Below are 18,108 nucleotides of genomic sequence, written 5' to 3'. Positions count from 1 at the left end.
TGCGATAGGCCAGCAGAGGGGTGCTCAGGGCCATTTCACCAGGGCCTACGGCTGGAAAGCAAGACTACTTCCAAATCCCAGCTGCCTTGGGTGGAAGCTACTAACGTCTTCCTTGTCTTGGCCAGGACTTGCTTCCAAGCTCTGTGGCCATTGGTTGCTAAGCAGGGAGGTTATTTGCGACCTTAAATGGGAGGGGGTTATTTGCCACCACAGTGTGCCTTTGGTGTTCACTGTCCCTCTTCTTTGCTATGAAGTTACTGTCAGAGGAGATTTCAGTCTCCACTGCTTGCTTCCTGCGTGGGCCTCGGGCAGCTTAATAACTCTGGGCCTCAACTGTCTACAGTCTGTAAAATGGGCGTAATACATGCCTGCTTCGCAGGATGAGTGTGAACTCTCAGGTGGACAGTATGCCATACGTACAGGCGTAGCATAGGGGCGTCTGGGTGGCTCAGTCCGTTAGGCAGCTGCCTTCAGGTCATGGTCCCAGGGTCCTGGGATCGAGTCTTGCATCGGGCTCCTAGCTCAGCAGGAAGCCTTCTCCCTCTGCCTGCTGCTCCCCCTGCTTGTGCGCTCGGTCGCATGCATGCTCGCTCGCTCGCTCTCACACAAGTAGATAAAGGCCTAGCGTAGTGCGTGATGCACAGCAGACGCTTGGAAATGGTAGGAGTGTTCATGTTCTCATCACCAAAACTAACTTTGAAAATAACCCCATTTTGGGGTCCCTGGCTGGTTCAGTTGGTGGAGCATGTGACTCTTGGTGCAGGGTTTTGAGTTCAAGCCCCATGTGTGGTGTAGAGGTTACTTAAAAATTAAATCTGTAAACAAAAGAAAAAATAGCCCTGTGTGTGTGTGTGTGTGTGTTTGGGGGACGGGGACACGGGTGGCCGTCGCAGGTTGTGTCCGGGTATGTGTGTGTTTGGGGGACAGGGACACGGGTGGCCGTCGCAGGTTGTGTCTGGGAGTTAGTGGTGCACACATCCCTTGCGGGGCTGATGACCTGCGCTGGCCCGTGGAGAGGGAACTGATGGTCTCACTGAGGCCAGAGCTTAGACAAGGTGTCCGTCCTTCAGTGGCGCCAGCCGGGGCCTCACGAGCTGCTTTGAAGCACTTGGGGCTCCCCAGAGGGACCTGGGGACAGCCACGGAGGCCGGGTGGTCTGTGAGGTGGCGGTCGCCCTGCCCCCACCTTTGTGGAAGCGGGCAGGCTCTGCGGGAGGAACACAGAACTGCCCTAGCAGTCTGCCCCCCGCTGAGAGGCTCTCGTGGGTATCTTTGCCGCATGATCTAACTTTTCCATTTGGAAGGGCTCTTGGTGCAGTTGGCAGCCACTGGCCTGGTAAACGATATGGTGGGGCCTCCATAAACCCAGGGCCATGAAACGAGTAAGTCAGCACATTGAAAATACAGCATGGAAGTGACTCAAGCCCATAGGAATCTGTTTCTGAAAGCGCTGCCGTCCCTTCCTGGAGTATTTTGGTGGAAATGGATGTTTGAATTGGGAGGAGGAGCCCAGCAGCCTGGTTACTGGCAGGGCCGTGTGTCCAGTTCGGCAGGATTTGCTCTAGGAGTCAGGCCCGCCTGTGGCCCAGGCACCCCGGGCCGCCCTCCTCCTCAGTGACACGGCTCCGCGTGGGTCCGCCTAAGGTAAGCCAGCTGCAGCTCAGCGCCGTGCGAGGCTGCTGTGACGCTGCCTTTGGGCAGGTAGGGTCGACTCTGCGAGCCAACCTGGTGATGCTTGGCCGGGGGCCTGGAAAGTATTGGAGACTCCACCCAGCATGGGAGCCTGTGGGAGTTCTCCAGCACGGACGGGTTATTCTCCAAGTTCTTCGGATTCCTGTGCATTTCGAATGTTTACCTTCTTCTCGGGACTTGAGCTCGTGCTTTGCCCACCAGAGACCAATACCAAGCACATACGTACTTCAGTGTCCCAGACCACCCTGGCGACCAGGTAATTAAAGCCGCACGCAGATTTGGAAGGAGGGCTGCGTTGGAAATCACGCTCCGCTGTAATTCAAGAGCAGGCTTCTTTATGGAGGGACACAGTTGGTGTCAGACACATGTGGAAAAGAAAAGAACAGGCCCGTGATTCTGGCAGAGTACCAAGGGCCAGATGTTCCGTGTGCTGACCGGGATGTGGCTCCAGTTGCCATTAGCCAACCTGGGTCGGACGTGTTGTTCTAACCCCCGGTTCTGTCTTCTCCTTTCTTTCCGCCAGGTCCCCAGTCTGTGTGAAGATCTCCTGTCTTCTGTTGACCAGCCCCTGAAAATCGCCAGAGACAAGGTGGTGGGAAAGGATTACCTTTTGTGTGACTACAACAGAGATGGGGACTCCTACAGGTGAGCGCCCGGCCGGAGCCAGGAGCAGCCGCTGCCGCCCGGGACCACTGAGCTCTGGCAGTCTGACGGCCCACCCGCCCTCCTCTCTGTCTTTCCTCCCTTTGTCCCTCCCTCGTGCCCTTCCTCCATCTGTCCTTCCAACCAGTCCCTGTTTGTGGAGTGCCTCCTGTCAGCGCTGGGGACGCAGCTGGGGACAGGGCCCCGGTCCTGGCGGAGCCTCCAGGCTAACGGGAGAAGGCCGTTGGTACAGCACAGAGGTTGCAGGGTACGGGGTGTGCCCGGTATGGGGATCCTGAGCACGAGGACGGCCTGTGTGGGCAAGGGACGCTTGAAGGAAGCTTTGTCCGACAAACACGCAGCTCTCCTTTCTCTTCCCATCGCCGAGCTGAGGGCTGTAGATGACGAGGCTGCCGTCAGTCCCTGCACTGAGCGACCTCTGCTCTAGACCAGGACACGCAGCTCGTGGCCGATGACCGTGTGTTGTGCTTCACGCCGCCAAGGCCAAGCTTACTTGGAATTCCAGGAGAGCACAGAAGAGGCTGGGGAAACTCCAGGCAAATTTCCTGAAGGCGGTGATGTCCGAGCTAGGTTTTTAAGGGTGTCTAGGAGTTCTTCCTGTTAAAAAAGATCGGGAATCCCTAACTAAGCTGTCCCGCGCTTCTGTGATGGATTGCTGTACTCAGGGCCTTGGAGAATGGGGAGCAGTGCGGTCGGCTCTAGGTTTATTTAGAGGCCCCAGAACCTGTGCTGAGTCTTCAAGCTTCAGCTTTGTGTTCTTCTGGGGAAGGGGGCAGAGTCTGAGGGGTGGAAGCAGGGACGTCGGTCGACGTTGGCTCCAAACCAGCACGGCCCCCTGTAGCAATGAGGCCTTTGACAAACTACTTGTTGTCTCTGGTCTTTGTTTCCTCACGTATAATCTGGAAATAAGGGCATTTGTTCTTTCAGGAGAAGGTGCAGTCACATCTGTCAGCATGTACTCTGTGTGCGGGGCACGGGTCCCTCTTCTGGGGAGCTGCAATCCCAGTGAGGAAGCCAAGTCGCCAGCAAATGCAGAAACGATAGAGATTGGGAAAAGTGAGTCAAGAAAATAAAAAAGGACGAGGGGAAGGAGAGGCGGCACGGAAAGTCAGGGAAGGCACTTCTGTCAGTGGTAACACGTGAAATGGGACTTGAAGATGAGGAAGTTAGGTCGTGCACGGTCTGAGAGAAGAGCCTTCTGGGTATCAAGTCCCCGGCTGGTGCTGAGATGGTCGGGCTCAAGCTTGGCAGGAAGACCGGAGTGGGAGGTGAGGTCAGAGGGCGCAGCAGGGCTGATCGTGCCCGGCCTTGAGGACGCAGCACAGAGTCGCGGGGGGTTAGAAGAACTGATAACACGTCAAGTGTTGAAGGGCACCGAACTTGGTGCGAATTACAAAGATTTCATTAGTACTGACTTTTCGGAGAGACCGGACAGATGTTTTATAATCGTATCCCTTTGCCAGCTTCAAATGGAAGTTAGGTCAAGGATAGATTTGGGCCTCAGGCAGACCAGAGACCCGAGCGAGGTGGCGAGCAGTCGTCGGACATGAGGTCCGTTCTGAGAGCCGAGCCAGCAGCGGCGCACACGCATGGACGGGGGTTCGAGGGCAACTGCAAGGCTTCCGGCCTGAGCAGCTAGAGGAAGCCTCTGGGAGGAGCTGGTCTGGGGACGTTTTAAGCCCAAGGTGTCCGTTAGATGGCGGTGGAGAGGTCAGTAGGCTGTGGATAGCCCTGGGCTCCAGGAGCGGGGGCAGGGTGAGGGGGAGACACGCAGGTGGTGGGCAGCCCTGGGGTAGGTTGGCTTCCACGCGGAAGGGCCAGTCACTGTGCAGGTCGTGGGCAGAGAGGTCTGTGGTCTGATGGACCAGGCCACATGCCAGCGAGGGACAGCTGGCCCCTCTGGGCACAGGGTTCAGAGGCAGCTTCCCGGAAGAGGCGAACCTTGAGCTGAGTTTTGCTCACTCAACGTCCTCATTGTATTTCTTGTTTCCACCTGAAAACTCCAGTTCACTGTGTACGGCAGCTGTTCCCCAGCAGCCCGTGGACGACTGGAATTGTTTCCATACCCAGTATCCGTGCCCGGGCTGGCCTTCCCGGGACTTGGTGCCCGCAGCCCCTCCGGGTTGCCCCGCCGGCTCCCGCATTCCTGGGGCACCGCCAAGGGGCCTGGGGGGACCTCAGCCAAAGAGGAGCCCAGGGTGTCAGAGCACAGGACTGTTCTTTCCTTTTTCCCCATCTCAGTGTAAAACTTCAAGGTCTTCTGATTCTCTCCACACATTTCCATCCTAACTGTGTTTGATCGTTTGCTTAAATAAGATCCTTATGGCGTGACCATTGCCAGCAGCACTGTTTGAAACCTGTTAGCTCAAACAAAAAGCATTCTCTGAGGGAAATGAAAGGCCTGACTTTTGAAATCTAACCGTTCCTGTCCATCTGTCTTTTTTCAAATGGCCTCCATTTAAGCTCTTAAATGTGTTCTGAGTGCCCCTTCCGCTATGAATATTCTGGGTAATGTTATGATTTTTTCCCCCAGCTACAATTACCCCGGCTCCAGGACTAACGGCTTCAAATGCTGTCGTCTGTGAGCCAGGAGAAATGTGAGTTACAGGCTTCTTGAAAATTCCAGGCCCCTGGTCTGCAAGAGAGATGGGCTCTTGTGTCTAATCAGGTCTCCCCTACATGAAAGCCAGTTGGAGAGGGTCTTCCAGGCCCACAGGAGGGCGAAGGCTGTGTAGCTGGGAGAACAAAGGTCAGACCTTGGGGTGTGCTGAGAAGTCCTAAAGGGGGCTCATGAGGGGGGCCTTGGCATCTCTTCCACTAGCCTCTGGCAAGAGCAGGCCCCAAGGCTAGTGTACGAATCAGTGGTGGTGGAGACGGCACCCTTCCGCTGAATCTTTGTCTCAGGATCTGCTGGGAGGCCTTTGTTGTTGTTGTTGTTAAGTGGTTAGGTAGCCCTCAGAAAAAGCAGAAGGTGGCTCCTTCTCTGTTGGTTTGGAAGACAACGAGCAGAATCCCCTTGGGTCTTTCTTTCCTACCCCGTGCCGTAAAGCTTTGGCCCATCACCAGCGCTCACTGCCCAGGAGCTCTGTGGTCAGTGCTGGGGGGGGGGGCGCAGACTGTGCGGGCTCCTTCCCCATGTGCCCCTGCAGCCTAGGGGAGGGAGGGGCAGGGCTGTGGGAGCTGCAGGAATCCATATCCATATGGGAGAGTGAAGTCCCGGGGGCAGGGGTGGGGGAGCTTCTGGGGGAGGTGCAGGAATTTCTTCACCCTCTGGACAGCTTTTTTAAATGAGTGTGTGGTTGAATGCCGGGCTCTGTTCTAGGTGCTGAGCAAACGGTGGAGAACAAGACAGGAAAGACTGACCCTCTTGGAACTTCTGTTCCAGAATTGGTTGTCTGCATTAATTCAAATGAAGTAAAATTAAAAATACAGCTCCCTGGTTGCACTAGCCACATGATCTCAAATACTCAGTCGCCTCCTGAAGCTAGTGGCTGCCACTTTGGACCATGCCGATACAGAACATTTCTGTCCTGGAGGAAAGGTCTCTGAGGCAGCACAGTTTTGGGGGATGAGGAAGATGGGTTATAACAATAAGAACAGATATATTAGCTGTGCTCTGGAAGGGAGAGCCCCTCGGTGAGGATGTGAGGGTGCCTGGTATCAGCCTCACACTTGCCCCCTAAGCCAGATGGGTCCTGGCTTATCGGACGACTCTTTCCTGTGCCATGTGCCCGGTCTAGGGTGATCGTAGAGCTGGCTACTGGTCATGGGGCAGAAGGGAGCATCTTACCCCGTTTTCCTAAAGTCTCTGTGCCAAGTGAGGAGAATGGCGAGGTGGAATGATTGGCTTGGAAAGAAGTGTTTCCAAAGGCTCCTTGTGCTTCACAGTAGTCAGGGCTACTGCTGCCTAGAGCCCCTTTTGGGAACCAGGTGCAGTGACTCTTTCCCTGCTCACCCTTGGCGGCCCAGCAGCTGAGAGAGCTGGGACCTCTGCGTGGAGGTGGCTCTGGGGAGCGGCTGCCCAGCTTACTCTGGTTCCGTACTTGTGATTGCTGATGTAGGTGCCAGGGGCGGGGCGGGGGCGGGGGGCACCGGTTCCCTAGAAGGAGGATGTTTGTGCACGGAATTCACAAAAATTGGGGTTCTGAAGACGGTGATCCCCTTTTTCCATAACATCAATCCCAGATTGAAAGGTTCTTTTGAGCCTTCTGTGGGGTGAAGTTTGCTTGTCAGCGAGGGAAACAGGAAAGGCGGTGGAGACGTCGAGGGGTTTCAGACCATCCAGGAGTGGGGAAGGACTTTGTCCACGGCCCATGGCACCACCGCCACCCTCCATTCCTCTCACCTTTTCCTTCTCGTTCTTTCTCTGAACTCCACCTGCAGGAATTAACAAGTATATACTTCCCCTAGAACCTCCATTCCAGTACTCTCTGTCATTAAATACTTTCCTGATGTGGCAAAATAAATTTTTTTAGGGGCGCCTGGGTGGCACAGCAGTTAAGCGTCTGCCTTCGGCTCAGGGCGTGATCCTGGCGTTATGGGATCGAGCCCCACATCAGGCTCCTCCGCTATGAGCCTGCTTCTTCCTCTCCCACTCCCCCTGCTTGTGTTCCCTCTCTTGCTGGCTGTCTCTATCTCTATCGAATAAATAAATAAAATCTTTAAAAAAAAAAAATAATTTTTTTTAATGCGGCAAGTCTTTGGGCTGGAAAAAGAGAGGCTGGTTCTCATTACTTAGCAGTTTTTCTTTTTTCTTTTTTTTTAAGATTTCATTTATTTATTGAGAGAGAGTGTGTGTGTGTGTGCGTGTGTGTGTTCGCACAGGCACACAAGTGAAGGAACGGGCAGAGGGGGGGAGAGAGAATCTCAAGCAGACACTCCACTGAGCGCAGAACCCGACGTGGGGCTCGGTCTCACAACCCTGAGATCACAACCTGAGCCAAAACCAAGAGTCGGACACCCAACTGTCTGAGCCACCCGGGCGCCCCACACTTAGCGGGGCTTTGTATGTGCCTGTGGTCTCAGATGGGAAGGCTGTCCTGTTCCCATGGAGCATAGGACCCCTCAGGTTTTCTCAGGGGTAGTCAGCAGGTACCTGCCTGCCTCTGTGACCCACAGCGCTCTTAACCCTTAGCTGCCCAGGGAGGTCTTTGGGGTAAACGTTTATCCAGAGCTGCCAGCAGAGGGGCATCTGGTGATCGGTACAATGGCGAAAACAAAGGGAAATTAGAAAAAGGGTGAGAAGCTGTCTCATCATGGACAGTACATACCCGGCTCAGGTGTGGGCACCTGGTGTGTTTTCTCCTTTGCTTCTCACAACAGCCCTGAAGGTAGCAAATGGTAGCCTCGTTTTACCTGCTCGGAAAGACAGGCTCAGGGGAGTCAAGAAGACACTTGGGGAAGTACACAGCTGGTGAGAGGTGCTGCTCGAGGTCCGCGCCCAGTCCTGTCTGCCCCTGAGCCCTTGCTCAGCAAACCTCAAGAAAGCCGTGTTTGTTGCAGGGCCCGGAAACATCTTTGCTGAGGGTAGTGGCTCTGCCGCTGGAGTGTCCGACAGCCGGGGCTTGGGCTCACGGCTCACTGGCCGTGTCTCCTGGAATGACTGGTGTTATTTCCTTCTCCTTCCTCCCCTCCAGGTCACCGTGGAGTAACAAGTATGACCCTCCTTTGGAAGACGGGGCCATGCCTTCTGCTCGGCTGAGAAAGCTGGAGGTGGAAGCCAACAATGCCTTTGACCAGTATCGAGACCTGTGAGTTACTTCGTCCCTTCCCGCTTCAGCTCTCGTGAGTTCGATGAGTAAATCACAAAGGCCGGTGTGTGCAGGCCGAGCAGCCTTCCTCGAACCTGTCGCCTGGCTCACCTAATGAATTAAAACTGAGCACTGACGGCAGGATGCTTGGCGTGAGCCTGGTGACCAGGTCAGTTAGGAGGGGCCTCGGCGGTGGAACGCTGCCGTGCACAGACCTGCCTTGCAGGCCCCACGTCGCACTTCTCATAATGGCAGGTGCCCCTGGGCCGGCACCTGCTGTGTATCAGACCCAGTGCCACGTGCCCTCTGCGCGTCCTCTCAGATCCTCGCAAACACTGTAGCTATTTTACTCCCCATTGTTCAGATGAAGAAATTAAGGTTCAGAAAAATGGAGGCATTTGTCTGAGGGAAGAGGCAAAGCCAGGAATCAGTCAGGCCTGTCTGTCTGCAGAGGCCCCCCTGTTGTTACTGTCCTGCATGCCCCGGCCAGTCCTAGCTGGAGCTCAGAGGCCCCTGCCTCCGTCGAGGCCTTGCCCTCTCTCAGCCCCCGTGTCTCTGATTCCGGAGGTCTTTAGGGCCTTAGCCCCTGTCTTGGAAAGTATTTTTGCTGGGTCTGCTTAAATCCCCACCTCTCTTCTCTGCTTCCATCCGGTCCTGCCGCCCACCATACCACTCAAGAGTGACCACTTACATAGCTGGCAGGGAAGGGCTCTGGAGATGGGCCCCTGAAGCATTTTTCCCCGAACCAATAGAATCCCATGGTAAAGTAAGTTTTGCACTGAAAATGGAGCACAACTGTAAAAGACACAGTTCTCCCCCTGTCCAGACTCGGTCGTTTCAGAGAGGGGTCCACAGACGTTTCTGGGAAGGGCCAGACGGCAAGCTGAAAGTTCAGGCTTTGCGGGTCATAGAAGTCTCTGTCATTGACTCTTAGTGTTTTCTTCTTGTAGGTATATTATCCTGTAAAAACGTAACCCTCCCCCCAAAAAATAATAAAACATAAAAACCACCTCTCGAGCCTTGAGGTGGGTGGGATCTGGCCCTGGGGCTGTCATCTGCCCACCTGGACTTAGGATCTAGGCAAGAAAGTGGAAATGAAGAGCAGAGCCTCTGAGCTGGGGGACCGCTGCCCGGAGCTGGTGGCGGCACCCGCGGTGTGGGGGTTCAGGACTCCGTTTTGCAGACTGTTGGAATGGCCTTCCAGATCATAGCAGATTTGGTAGAGCACATTTCATGAAGAATTTCTTTTAGAAGCTGGTTCAGGAGGAAAAGTGACACTTCTCAGCCTGACACGAGGGCAGAAAACCCCACGACGCTGAAGCAGACGGATGAAATACGGAAGCCCGGCCCTGAGGAAGCGCGATCACACGGTCCTCCACGTTTCTGTTGGCCCTGAATGCGTTGCCGTGTGTTTCGGCATTAGCTTGGGTGTGGGTCTCATGCCAGGAGTGTCTGTACGTTACCTCTCATCCCTGCAAGAGCCTTGAGGAAGACCAATGAGGAGACCGTGGGCTCCCGACACTCAGTGACTTGCCGTAGGACGCGGAGGCAAGCAGCTAGGATTTGAGTCCATGTTTGCCTCAAGTTACCGATCTTCACAGTTACAGTCAGTTAAAGTAAGTCGCGGTGTTGAACGAGCCCTCCCGTCCAGAACCGTGGTGTCAGAGACCAGCTGCTTGTGCAGGGAGGAGACGCGAACACATCGCTGTCCTGTAGTTGGCTCGTGGTGGGACCCCGGCTGTTCTGCGGGAAGCCAGTCCGGCTCTCACATAAGAGCTCCCAGGTGGAGTCCGCCTCGTGTTGCAGTGGTAGGATTGGCAACGGAAGGGCAGCGACGGTCAGGCGGTCCCCAGCCAGTGCCTTTGTTGGCACTGTGCTCCCAGCCTAGTGGTTCTGCTTAACTCGTGTCATCTCCGGGACAGCCCATGTGCCCGGATCGTCCCCGTGCTGCAGGGGAGGGGACAGATTCAGAAAGTAGAAGTCCCTCACCCAAGCTCACACAGCCAGTGAGTGGTGGACCTCACCCAACTCGCAAGTCCAAAATCTTCATTTCTTCGACCTGCACTGAAGGTGCCCACCAAGTACTGGGGGTGCAGCCTTGAACATGGCAGACCGTGTCCCGCCTTCTGAAGTGTCCGCTGTGGGGAAACGCCGCGTGGGAACAGGTGCCACGATGGGTGGCGGGATGGAGAGTGACTTACTGCTTTAAGTGGAGCAGTCGGGAAGGCCTCTCCACGACGTGACCTTGGAGCTGAGGTCTGATGCCAGGAGGCCGGCCTTGCTGCGGGCCAGGAAAGAGTGGCGTGTCAAGGCTGCTTGGGGCGGGAGCCTCTTGGATTCTCCAAGGGTCTGCGTGAGAGTGGTTCTGATTTACATGTAAGGATTTGACTTGCGACTTCCTGAATGAAGCAGTTCAGACGTGTGGCCTTTGTACTGGCCTTTTGGGCCAGCCCTGGGGAAGAGCCCTGGTCTCGTCTTTGACTTCTTTCTTCCTCCTTCCTGTGTCTCTGGTGCCCATATATAGTGATGCATGGTCATTGTAGGGGTGTCCCTTCTGTGGAGCCTTGATTGGCCAGGGTGGTCACCCCGCCCAGGTATAATGAGGCCCGGGACTCGCGCTCGAGCATAGTGAGGCGTGGGACTCCCTCCCTAGATGTGTCTCCTTATGGCCCCGCCTGGAAAGTCTCCCCTTCCTGGGCACATGTCCACGTTGAAGGCGGTGGATGTCTGTGAGCCTGTGCTCACCTCTCAAGGGGAGGGTGACCTGCTGGGGGGTTGGAAGGGGCTGACAGGACCACTGCCCAGCACCCAGGTGGGAGAGAGCAAACCGGACGGGCCCAGAACCTGAGGTGCTCTGGCGGTTTGTAGGCACGGAACATGGTTCAGAGGACGCCCATCTGTCCCCAGCAGCATCGGTGTGCTGCTGCTAGTGGCGAGCAGAGGGTTCAGGGCCTCCGGGTGTTGGGAGTGCTGGGAGGCCCACACCTCCCCATGTGACGGCAGCTTCAGGCCACCGCAGGGGTGGTGGTTAGAGCCGTCACGGGGGACCCAGAGTCCTGTTTCAAACCACCCACTGTTATCAGAGTACTGAGGACACTCTCTCCCGAGACCGTGTGTGGGGAACATTTTCCCAGCTGGACCACACATGATGAGTTAAAATGAGACCCATTTCTGGACTAAAAAATTATGAAAATAAATCCTTTTTTTCCTTCCTTCTGTCCTTTTTTCATTATTTTTTTTACCATCTTGGTACATTGCTCACCTCCAGAAGTTCTCATTCGCAGTGCCCTGAGTTGTTGGCCACATTGGTGACTGTGGTATGGGGCCCAGAACGTGAGCTCTTCCTTTCCTTGTGGTTTTGGAGCAGAGGGAAGTCAGCCGGGGGTAGAAGGCCGTGTCTCTGCCTTGAGCACAGGCCAGTGGTTACCTGGGTGTTCTAGGGACCAGATTGTCCTGTAGGATGAAGGGGCAGTAGATCACGCCTTACCTTTATCCTTCATCTCTGCCCCTCCCCATTAGAAAGACACATTCCAGGGGTGCCTGGCGGGCTCAATGGGTAGAGCCTGGGACTCTTGATCTCCGGTTTGTGAGTTCGAGCCCCACGTTGGGTGTGAAGATTACTTAAAAATAAAATCTTTAAAAACAACAAGGCAGACAGACACGTTCGATTCCTGTGGGAAGACTCATTTGTTGTCACCCCCAGGGAATGAAGCCACAGAGCTCTCCTTCCGCCTGTCTTTCTGTTGCTGGCAGAGGTCATTCTGAGGGGGAGGCATTCCCCCCACACTGCCTTGTGTCGCTGGCTCTGATTCTGAGCTCTGCAGGAGGAGCCGGCACGGTGGCCTGCATCCCGGGCCTGGCGAGAGATGCCCAGAGCCTCAGGCAGACCCATCCTGCCAGGAAGAAAAGGGAGTGCTGCCACCATGAGCACGGAACAGGCCCGCCATTGTGCCCAGGAGGACGAGACGAGTACGGCTGCCATCTCCAGGGCACCCCCTTCCAAACGGGAGCTTGGCCTGCACCCACGGGGGTGGAGGAGTGTGAAGAGCAGACCCATCCCCTGTGCGAACCTGGTCTTTGATTCCTGATGACCTCAGATGTTTCAGATTTCTTCGATTCCAGTGGGTCACAGAGTTAGGACTGGGCTTGCCTTGTGCTTGACTTCTTGACCACTGACCCTCTCAAGTGTGACTGAAGCTGCCAGGCTCCGGTATTCGGGCTCCAGTCCTCCTGCAGTGAATGCTTCGGGGAGCTTCTGGCTGTATGGACTGCTGGTGGGAAGGGCCCTCACTGTGCTGGGAGGGCCACTGAATTCGGCTCAGAGGTTTGTCTGCTTCATCCTCTGGAGGTCTGGAGATTTTACATGTACACACGCACGCACCAGCAAAATAAAGGCCTCAAGTGCTCTTTTGTACCACCTCTCCCCACTGCCACCCCCACTGGCTTATGCCTTAAGACGGGCCTTGTAGGGATATTTTGTCATCCGGCAGACCGGCAGACGCCCCTTTCTCCTGCTGTCGTGGGCCCCTTGACCATGTTCCTCCTGCTGATGGTCTGTCTCCTTGGGACGGTGAGTGCTGGAGACTAGAACTGAAACGTGATCAGGCCAGGCATCTAGAGTCTCCAGGCTTTTCCAGAGATGGAGTGCTTGCTGTGTCCCCAGGAGCCGGTCAGAATGGTCACAGGGAGGGAGCTGGAGCCGGGGATGGGTGCACCTGCTGGCCCTCCACTTGTAACTCCCGTGGGGGCGTGGCACCCCCTCCTGTGCCTGCACACCCCTTTCCCCCCATTGCAGAACAATGTGTCCTCCTTTGGGGTGTGGGAGGAGGCGAGTCGGGGCCCCTTGGAAGCCGGTCAAGTCCCTGCTTGCCTGACTATCCACAGCTCCCTATGTTCTCCTGAGTCCGTCCCACGTTTATTGATGTCCTTTTTTGCCATCATCAGTGGCAGAAAGGGCCTGTGGTGGCAGCTTTCCCCGGGAGAGTAACTGTCCAGCAACTGTTGATTGCACCACCCAAGCAATCCTGGTTTTAGGTTCAAATAGTTTGTTGCACGTGCTTAGGGACGGCAAGCCTGTTCTGCGGGCCGGCTAGGTGGGGTCTACTCTCAGGCCATGCTGATTCCTCACTCACGTTCCCCAAGCCCTCCCACTCTGGTCACCAACGTCCAGGCTACTCGATTCTTCTCTGCCAAGCCCCAGTGTAGTTTTCTACCTCTGAGTGTGAGCCCGGCTCAGTCCAGGGAATACCGTTGGAACATACATGGTGCCTGGGGAGTGGGGAAAGGTAGCAGAAAGGGGAGGCTCTTGGGTGGCTGGCTCATGGGATTGCTTCATGTTCTTTCTTAGCAAAGTTGACTGCTTTTTTAGGCCCAAGCCTAGGGTGCCCCATCAGTCGCAACCCCATCACTTGATCTGCGCGATGCAGCTTTCTCGGGAGAGACTCAGCACTGGGGCCTGCAGCATAGGGTGGGCTTTGGTGCTGCCAGAGATCTCGCTCTTGTGGTATGAGCCATCAGTTGGCTGCTGTGAACCCCAGGATCAGTGCTTTGATTTTTTGGGTTCCCAGGGAAACGTTCCCAGCTCTGGCTTTCACATTGGGTCTCACTGTTGCCTCTTGTCGGCCTGGATTCTGCTGAGACCAGATGTTCCAACTGAAGGGGCTGGCACTGCTTTCATCCAGAGATGATTACTCCCATCTGTGCCAGACATCTTGCCCTGTGCTCTGCAATCCTTGGCTCTTGGCTTGCAGCAGATAATACCTTAAAACATGCGGTTGCAATTTATTGGCCTTATAAGTTAATTTTAGTGGGTGTGCAATTGATTGAAATCAAAGCTTAATGAAGGCCAGAGTCTGGGGGGTGGAAGAGTGGGGCGGGAAGGTATTTTGTGTTCTTCCCTTGCTTCGGGTCTGAGATAATCTTCAAAAGACTTAATTAGCTTTTCTAATCAACCCTTCTTGTCTGGAAGAAGTTTACAGAATGAAACAAGGCTGGCGTCCCTGTGGCAGTCCAGAAACCCACGAGCCTCTCCGGGAGCAGCCAGGGTGCTTGGTGGATGGGCTTGCCCCCAGCTCCCTGCCTTTTCTCCCCTCTCTGGAGCCATGCTAGGATTGTGGTTATTTCTGCCTCTTCCTCCCATTCTCCTTCCCTCTGTCATTTGACATTTGGGCAACACTGGCTCTGGAAGGGCAGGGCATCCTTACTCGTGTGTGAAAAAGGTTCATTGCCATGGTTTCGGGAGTCCTTGAAACTCCCATGTTCCCGGCTACCTGCCCAGACCTTGTGCCCTGGGCCCCTCGGGTGCCCCCGTTCATTGGACGTCAGCATCGGGCCTGGGGAATTTCAGTGTGCCTGTCCTGGTAGGAATTGCAGACGGCCTTGGGACCTTTTCTGAACAAAGGGGAGCAGCAGAAGCAGGGGCAGCAGGTAGGCGATAGTGGGAGGAGCTGCTCAGACAGGAGGTGGAGACGCCCCAGGAGAAGTCTCAGGCCCACCCCTGTCCAGACAGCTGCAGAGTCAGGAGGAGCTGGGCCTTGAAAGGGCCTGGACTTCATTCTCTCTTCCTTCAGTGAGCCTACTTGCTCACTGACTCTGGGCAAGTAAGTGAACTCTCTGAGCCTCTGTTTCCTTAATCTGTTGAAGAGGTAGCCTTGCCGTCTTAGGGGCTGGGGGGGGAGGGGCATTCCGCGGGATGCCGCTCGCGAGGCTTCTCTTGCGCTGACTCGTCATGTCCACTTGGTGACCCTTGAGCTGTCAGAAGGACAGGATCATTCTCGTTTTGCAGTCGTGATCCTGGGGATGTCTTATGTGCTGTGCCCTTATGGCTGTGCATACGGGGTGGCTTGGGCGCGGACGTGGTGAGGTCGCGGGCTGCATCGTGTCACCCGCCCCAGTGGACGGCTGTGGGTTCGGGTTGGGGCTCTGCTACCAGCCCACCGTGACATCTCCAGTAAACCCTATCTCGAAAATGCACCAAAGCAGTTCCCATCTGTGGTGACGGGCACGTGTTTACAACCGTGGCGCAAACACTGAGAACCTCTCGTGCTCTGAGCACGGGGCACAGTGGGGAGTGCGTCGGGGGCAGCCCCTGCCCTCGCGGGCTCATGTTTTCACAGGGCTTGAGGTGCAGGTGTGCCCAGGAAGAAGGGAGCAGACAGAGTGCGCAGTCTGGGAGGAGCTGGCAAGGACCACACCCAGGCATGGAGGCTGGGAGGGCCGGGGAGCCTGACTTCAGGTGGGTGTGCCCATGGCACAGGACAGAGTTCGAGTAGCCGGTGTGGGACTCCTGCCCTAGCAGCGCTGGCCCTTGGCTAGTGTCCAGGAACTTGGCTTTTGGAGGGTTCCTACCGTTCCCTGATAAGAATGGCTCATGATGCTTAAACTCTTTGCACAAACACTGTGGTGTATGCCGAACTCCTGCTTCCCTTCTGGGAGCCTGGAATTCTGCGATGTGTTCTGTTGAGGGCGCTCTCGCAGTAAAAGCTAAACTGGTCGCGGAACCTGCTGGGCGTCCCTGTAGACAGCACCTCACACTTGCTGGGGGAATGAAGCGCATCCTGTGTGACCCCTCGAAGAGCCACAAGCTCTTGCAAACTTGTGTCTGGTTTCCTTGGGACTTCTCCCGCGTGCCTTTGGCTGCTCCTGCCTGGTCTCCTTCCACTGGAACAACTCCTAGTGGCAGGACTCTGTGCTGAGTCCTGTGAGCCTCTTAGGGAATCACTGGACCTCGGGTGGTCATGAGAGCCCGGGCTCAGCCGTGGAGCCTGGCAGGGGCAGGGGGAGCACACGGTGGAGGCAATGCTCTGAACAGTGGGAGTCACTCGGTGGTCCTGAGGTAGTTCCCAGGCTGTGGGGTCACTGAGTCAAGGCCAGAGTAGGGTGTGAGCAGCAGGGAGAGGGACCCAGGCCCTTATGAGTTATGGGCTTTGGGTGTCCTTCTCAGTGCATCAGGAAGGGCCTGGAGGGCCCCAGGGGTACATAAGCCAGTTCTGAAGTGTATCCTGAGAAACTGTCCATGAGCAATTTGGAGGCTGGATTAGAGAAGCCGTAGGAAAGATCCGCCCCAGACTTCCCTCAGTCTGGCTGTCGGTCCTCACTACTCGTCCCTCAGTCTGGCTGGGTGAAATCTGTAGCTTACGGTCACCCAGTGCTTCCCAGGACCAGGTCTTCGGAGTCACAGTCCCCCCCCCCCCCCCCCCCCACTCCCGGAAGGCACTGAGCAGCAAGGCGTAAAGCGGTGGGAGATCGTTCGGGAAAGGTCTGGAGCTGGATGAAGCCTGGGCCATTTGGTTTGGCACATCTGCCCTCCATCCCTCCTGCAGATAGGTCCGAGTGGCTCATGATGCAGAAACCTTTGTGTTCCTGCCCAGAGGTGCGGGACCTCTTCCCAGGTAGGAAGGTCTCCAGAAGGCCCTGCGACAGGCCCCATGTGCCGCACGTGCTGCCCTCCAGGGACCGCCGGCGAAGACAGGGTCTGCGTCTGGCTTTCTACTTGTCGGCAGCGTAATTAGTACTTGGGTTTTCACATGTATTATTTGTATCTTCAGTCATGCGTACAGAGGGCCTCTGAGAACCCGCCCCGCCTGCTGTGGGACTCTGGCTTGCCACAGCCTCGGGCTTGTGTGAAAGTGCTGGAAGCGCTTCATGGGGAAACCCGGGGTCCCCCTCGGTTGTGCCATTTTAATTGACTAGGGAGACAGGTCGAGACGGTCCAGTCTGCTTTCTGGGGGCTGCGGGGGGCTGAGCTAGTCTGCGTCCTGCCCCCACGGTGTTGAGTTTCAGCTCTCCCAGCCCACGAGACCACCGCTCCTAAGCAGAGGTGTCTGCCGCGGTTTCTTGAACTCCTAAAGGGAGGGTCTGGACGAGCCTGCAGGCCAGTGATGGGACCCCTTCTCCTGGCATCCTAAGGCTGCAGCTCTGGGTTGGGTGGCCCTGGTATGCACCGTCTGACTTTCATCTGCTAAAAGAAAAACGAAAAGCAGGAGCGTGCAGAAAACCATTTTGTCAACAAACACGGTCCCCCAAATCAGCATCAGGGACTCCGATTCCTGCAGAACTCTTGGCTTCTCGCAAGCACACGGCACACGGTCACGCTTTGGATTGTGCAGTTCCACGCACTGGGGTGCCGAGCTGCCTCCCAGGCTCCTGGCAGACCCGTCTTTTCTGGGAAGCTGCTTGGTGCAGGCATGAGGGTTCAGCCGGCAGGCCGTCGCTGCCTCATTGAGGTGGAGGGACCCTCCTTTGCAGGAGTCCCAGCGCAGGGTGCTCAGTGTTGGGCCCCACCCCCTGGCCGCTCAGTGTGCTTCCTTCTTTGTTCCCCTGACTTTCTCCCCCACCTCGAACCAGCATGGCTACAGCGGCACAGTTACATGTGTGTGTCCGTATCTGCGAAATTCAACCTCACAGGCTGAGCCGGGGCCCCTGAGCCCAGCTGGCCACCTGCATGGCTGCAGTCCTCCTTGCATACAGGGCCAGCCAGACGCCAGGGCCAGTCCCATTGGCCCTCTTCTCGGCTGTGTGGCTGGGGCACGTTTCTTTCACTCTCTGGGTTTTGGTTTTCTTAACTGTAAAATAACATATTAAAAGCTTTTGACACAGAATGCATTCCCATAAATGGCAGCTCTTGGGTGAGAGTGGTGGGCCTACATCTCCAGAAGGCCTGGATCATTGACAGTCTCGAGTCGTGGGCCAAGCGGGCTGGCAGGGTCGTCGCAGGGGGTCCAGAGAGCCAGGGGACAGTCGCGCTGGCACCAAGCATGGATGGCTCGCTTGGATCTCAGAGCCAGATCTGCAGCCCCTGCAGCAGCTCCTTGTTTCTAGAGAGGCCTTCGTGGTGTGTCTGCAAGTAAAAAAAAAAACTATAAAAACCCCATGAAGGGGCTGTAAAGGGCTACAGCCGCGATCCAGATGTCACTTCGACGTGCAACTGGCATGAAAGCCACACGTGCCTAAGCCGATTGGTATGCTTGCTCAGGGGGTCATCTCACCTGTGTGTCGTGGAAGGC

At 56.0% G+C, this 18,108-nt stretch overlaps 1 protein-coding gene across 2 annotated transcripts in view; it reads left to right on the top strand.

Moving 5' to 3' along the window:
- Window positions 1-18,108, top strand: part of CAPZB (capping actin protein of muscle Z-line subunit beta) — a 129,170-nt gene that overhangs the window by 85,107 nt on the left and 25,955 nt on the right. For both annotated transcript variants that reach the window (XM_040645871.1, XM_040645870.1), the window contains exons 3-4: window positions 2,215-2,336; window positions 7,991-8,104. In XM_040645871.1, coding sequence (XP_040501805.1) covers window positions 2,215-2,336; window positions 7,991-8,104 — 236 coding nt within the window. The remainder of the gene's footprint in view (window positions 1-2,214; window positions 2,337-7,990; window positions 8,105-18,108) is intronic.

This window comes from Ursus maritimus, unplaced genomic scaffold (assembly GCF_017311325.1).
Source record: "Ursus maritimus isolate PB19 unplaced genomic scaffold, ASM1731132v1 scaffold_32, whole genome shotgun sequence".
Taxonomy (NCBI): domain Eukaryota; kingdom Metazoa; phylum Chordata; class Mammalia; order Carnivora; family Ursidae; genus Ursus; species Ursus maritimus.
This window is presented reverse-complemented; position numbering and strand designations above follow the sequence as displayed.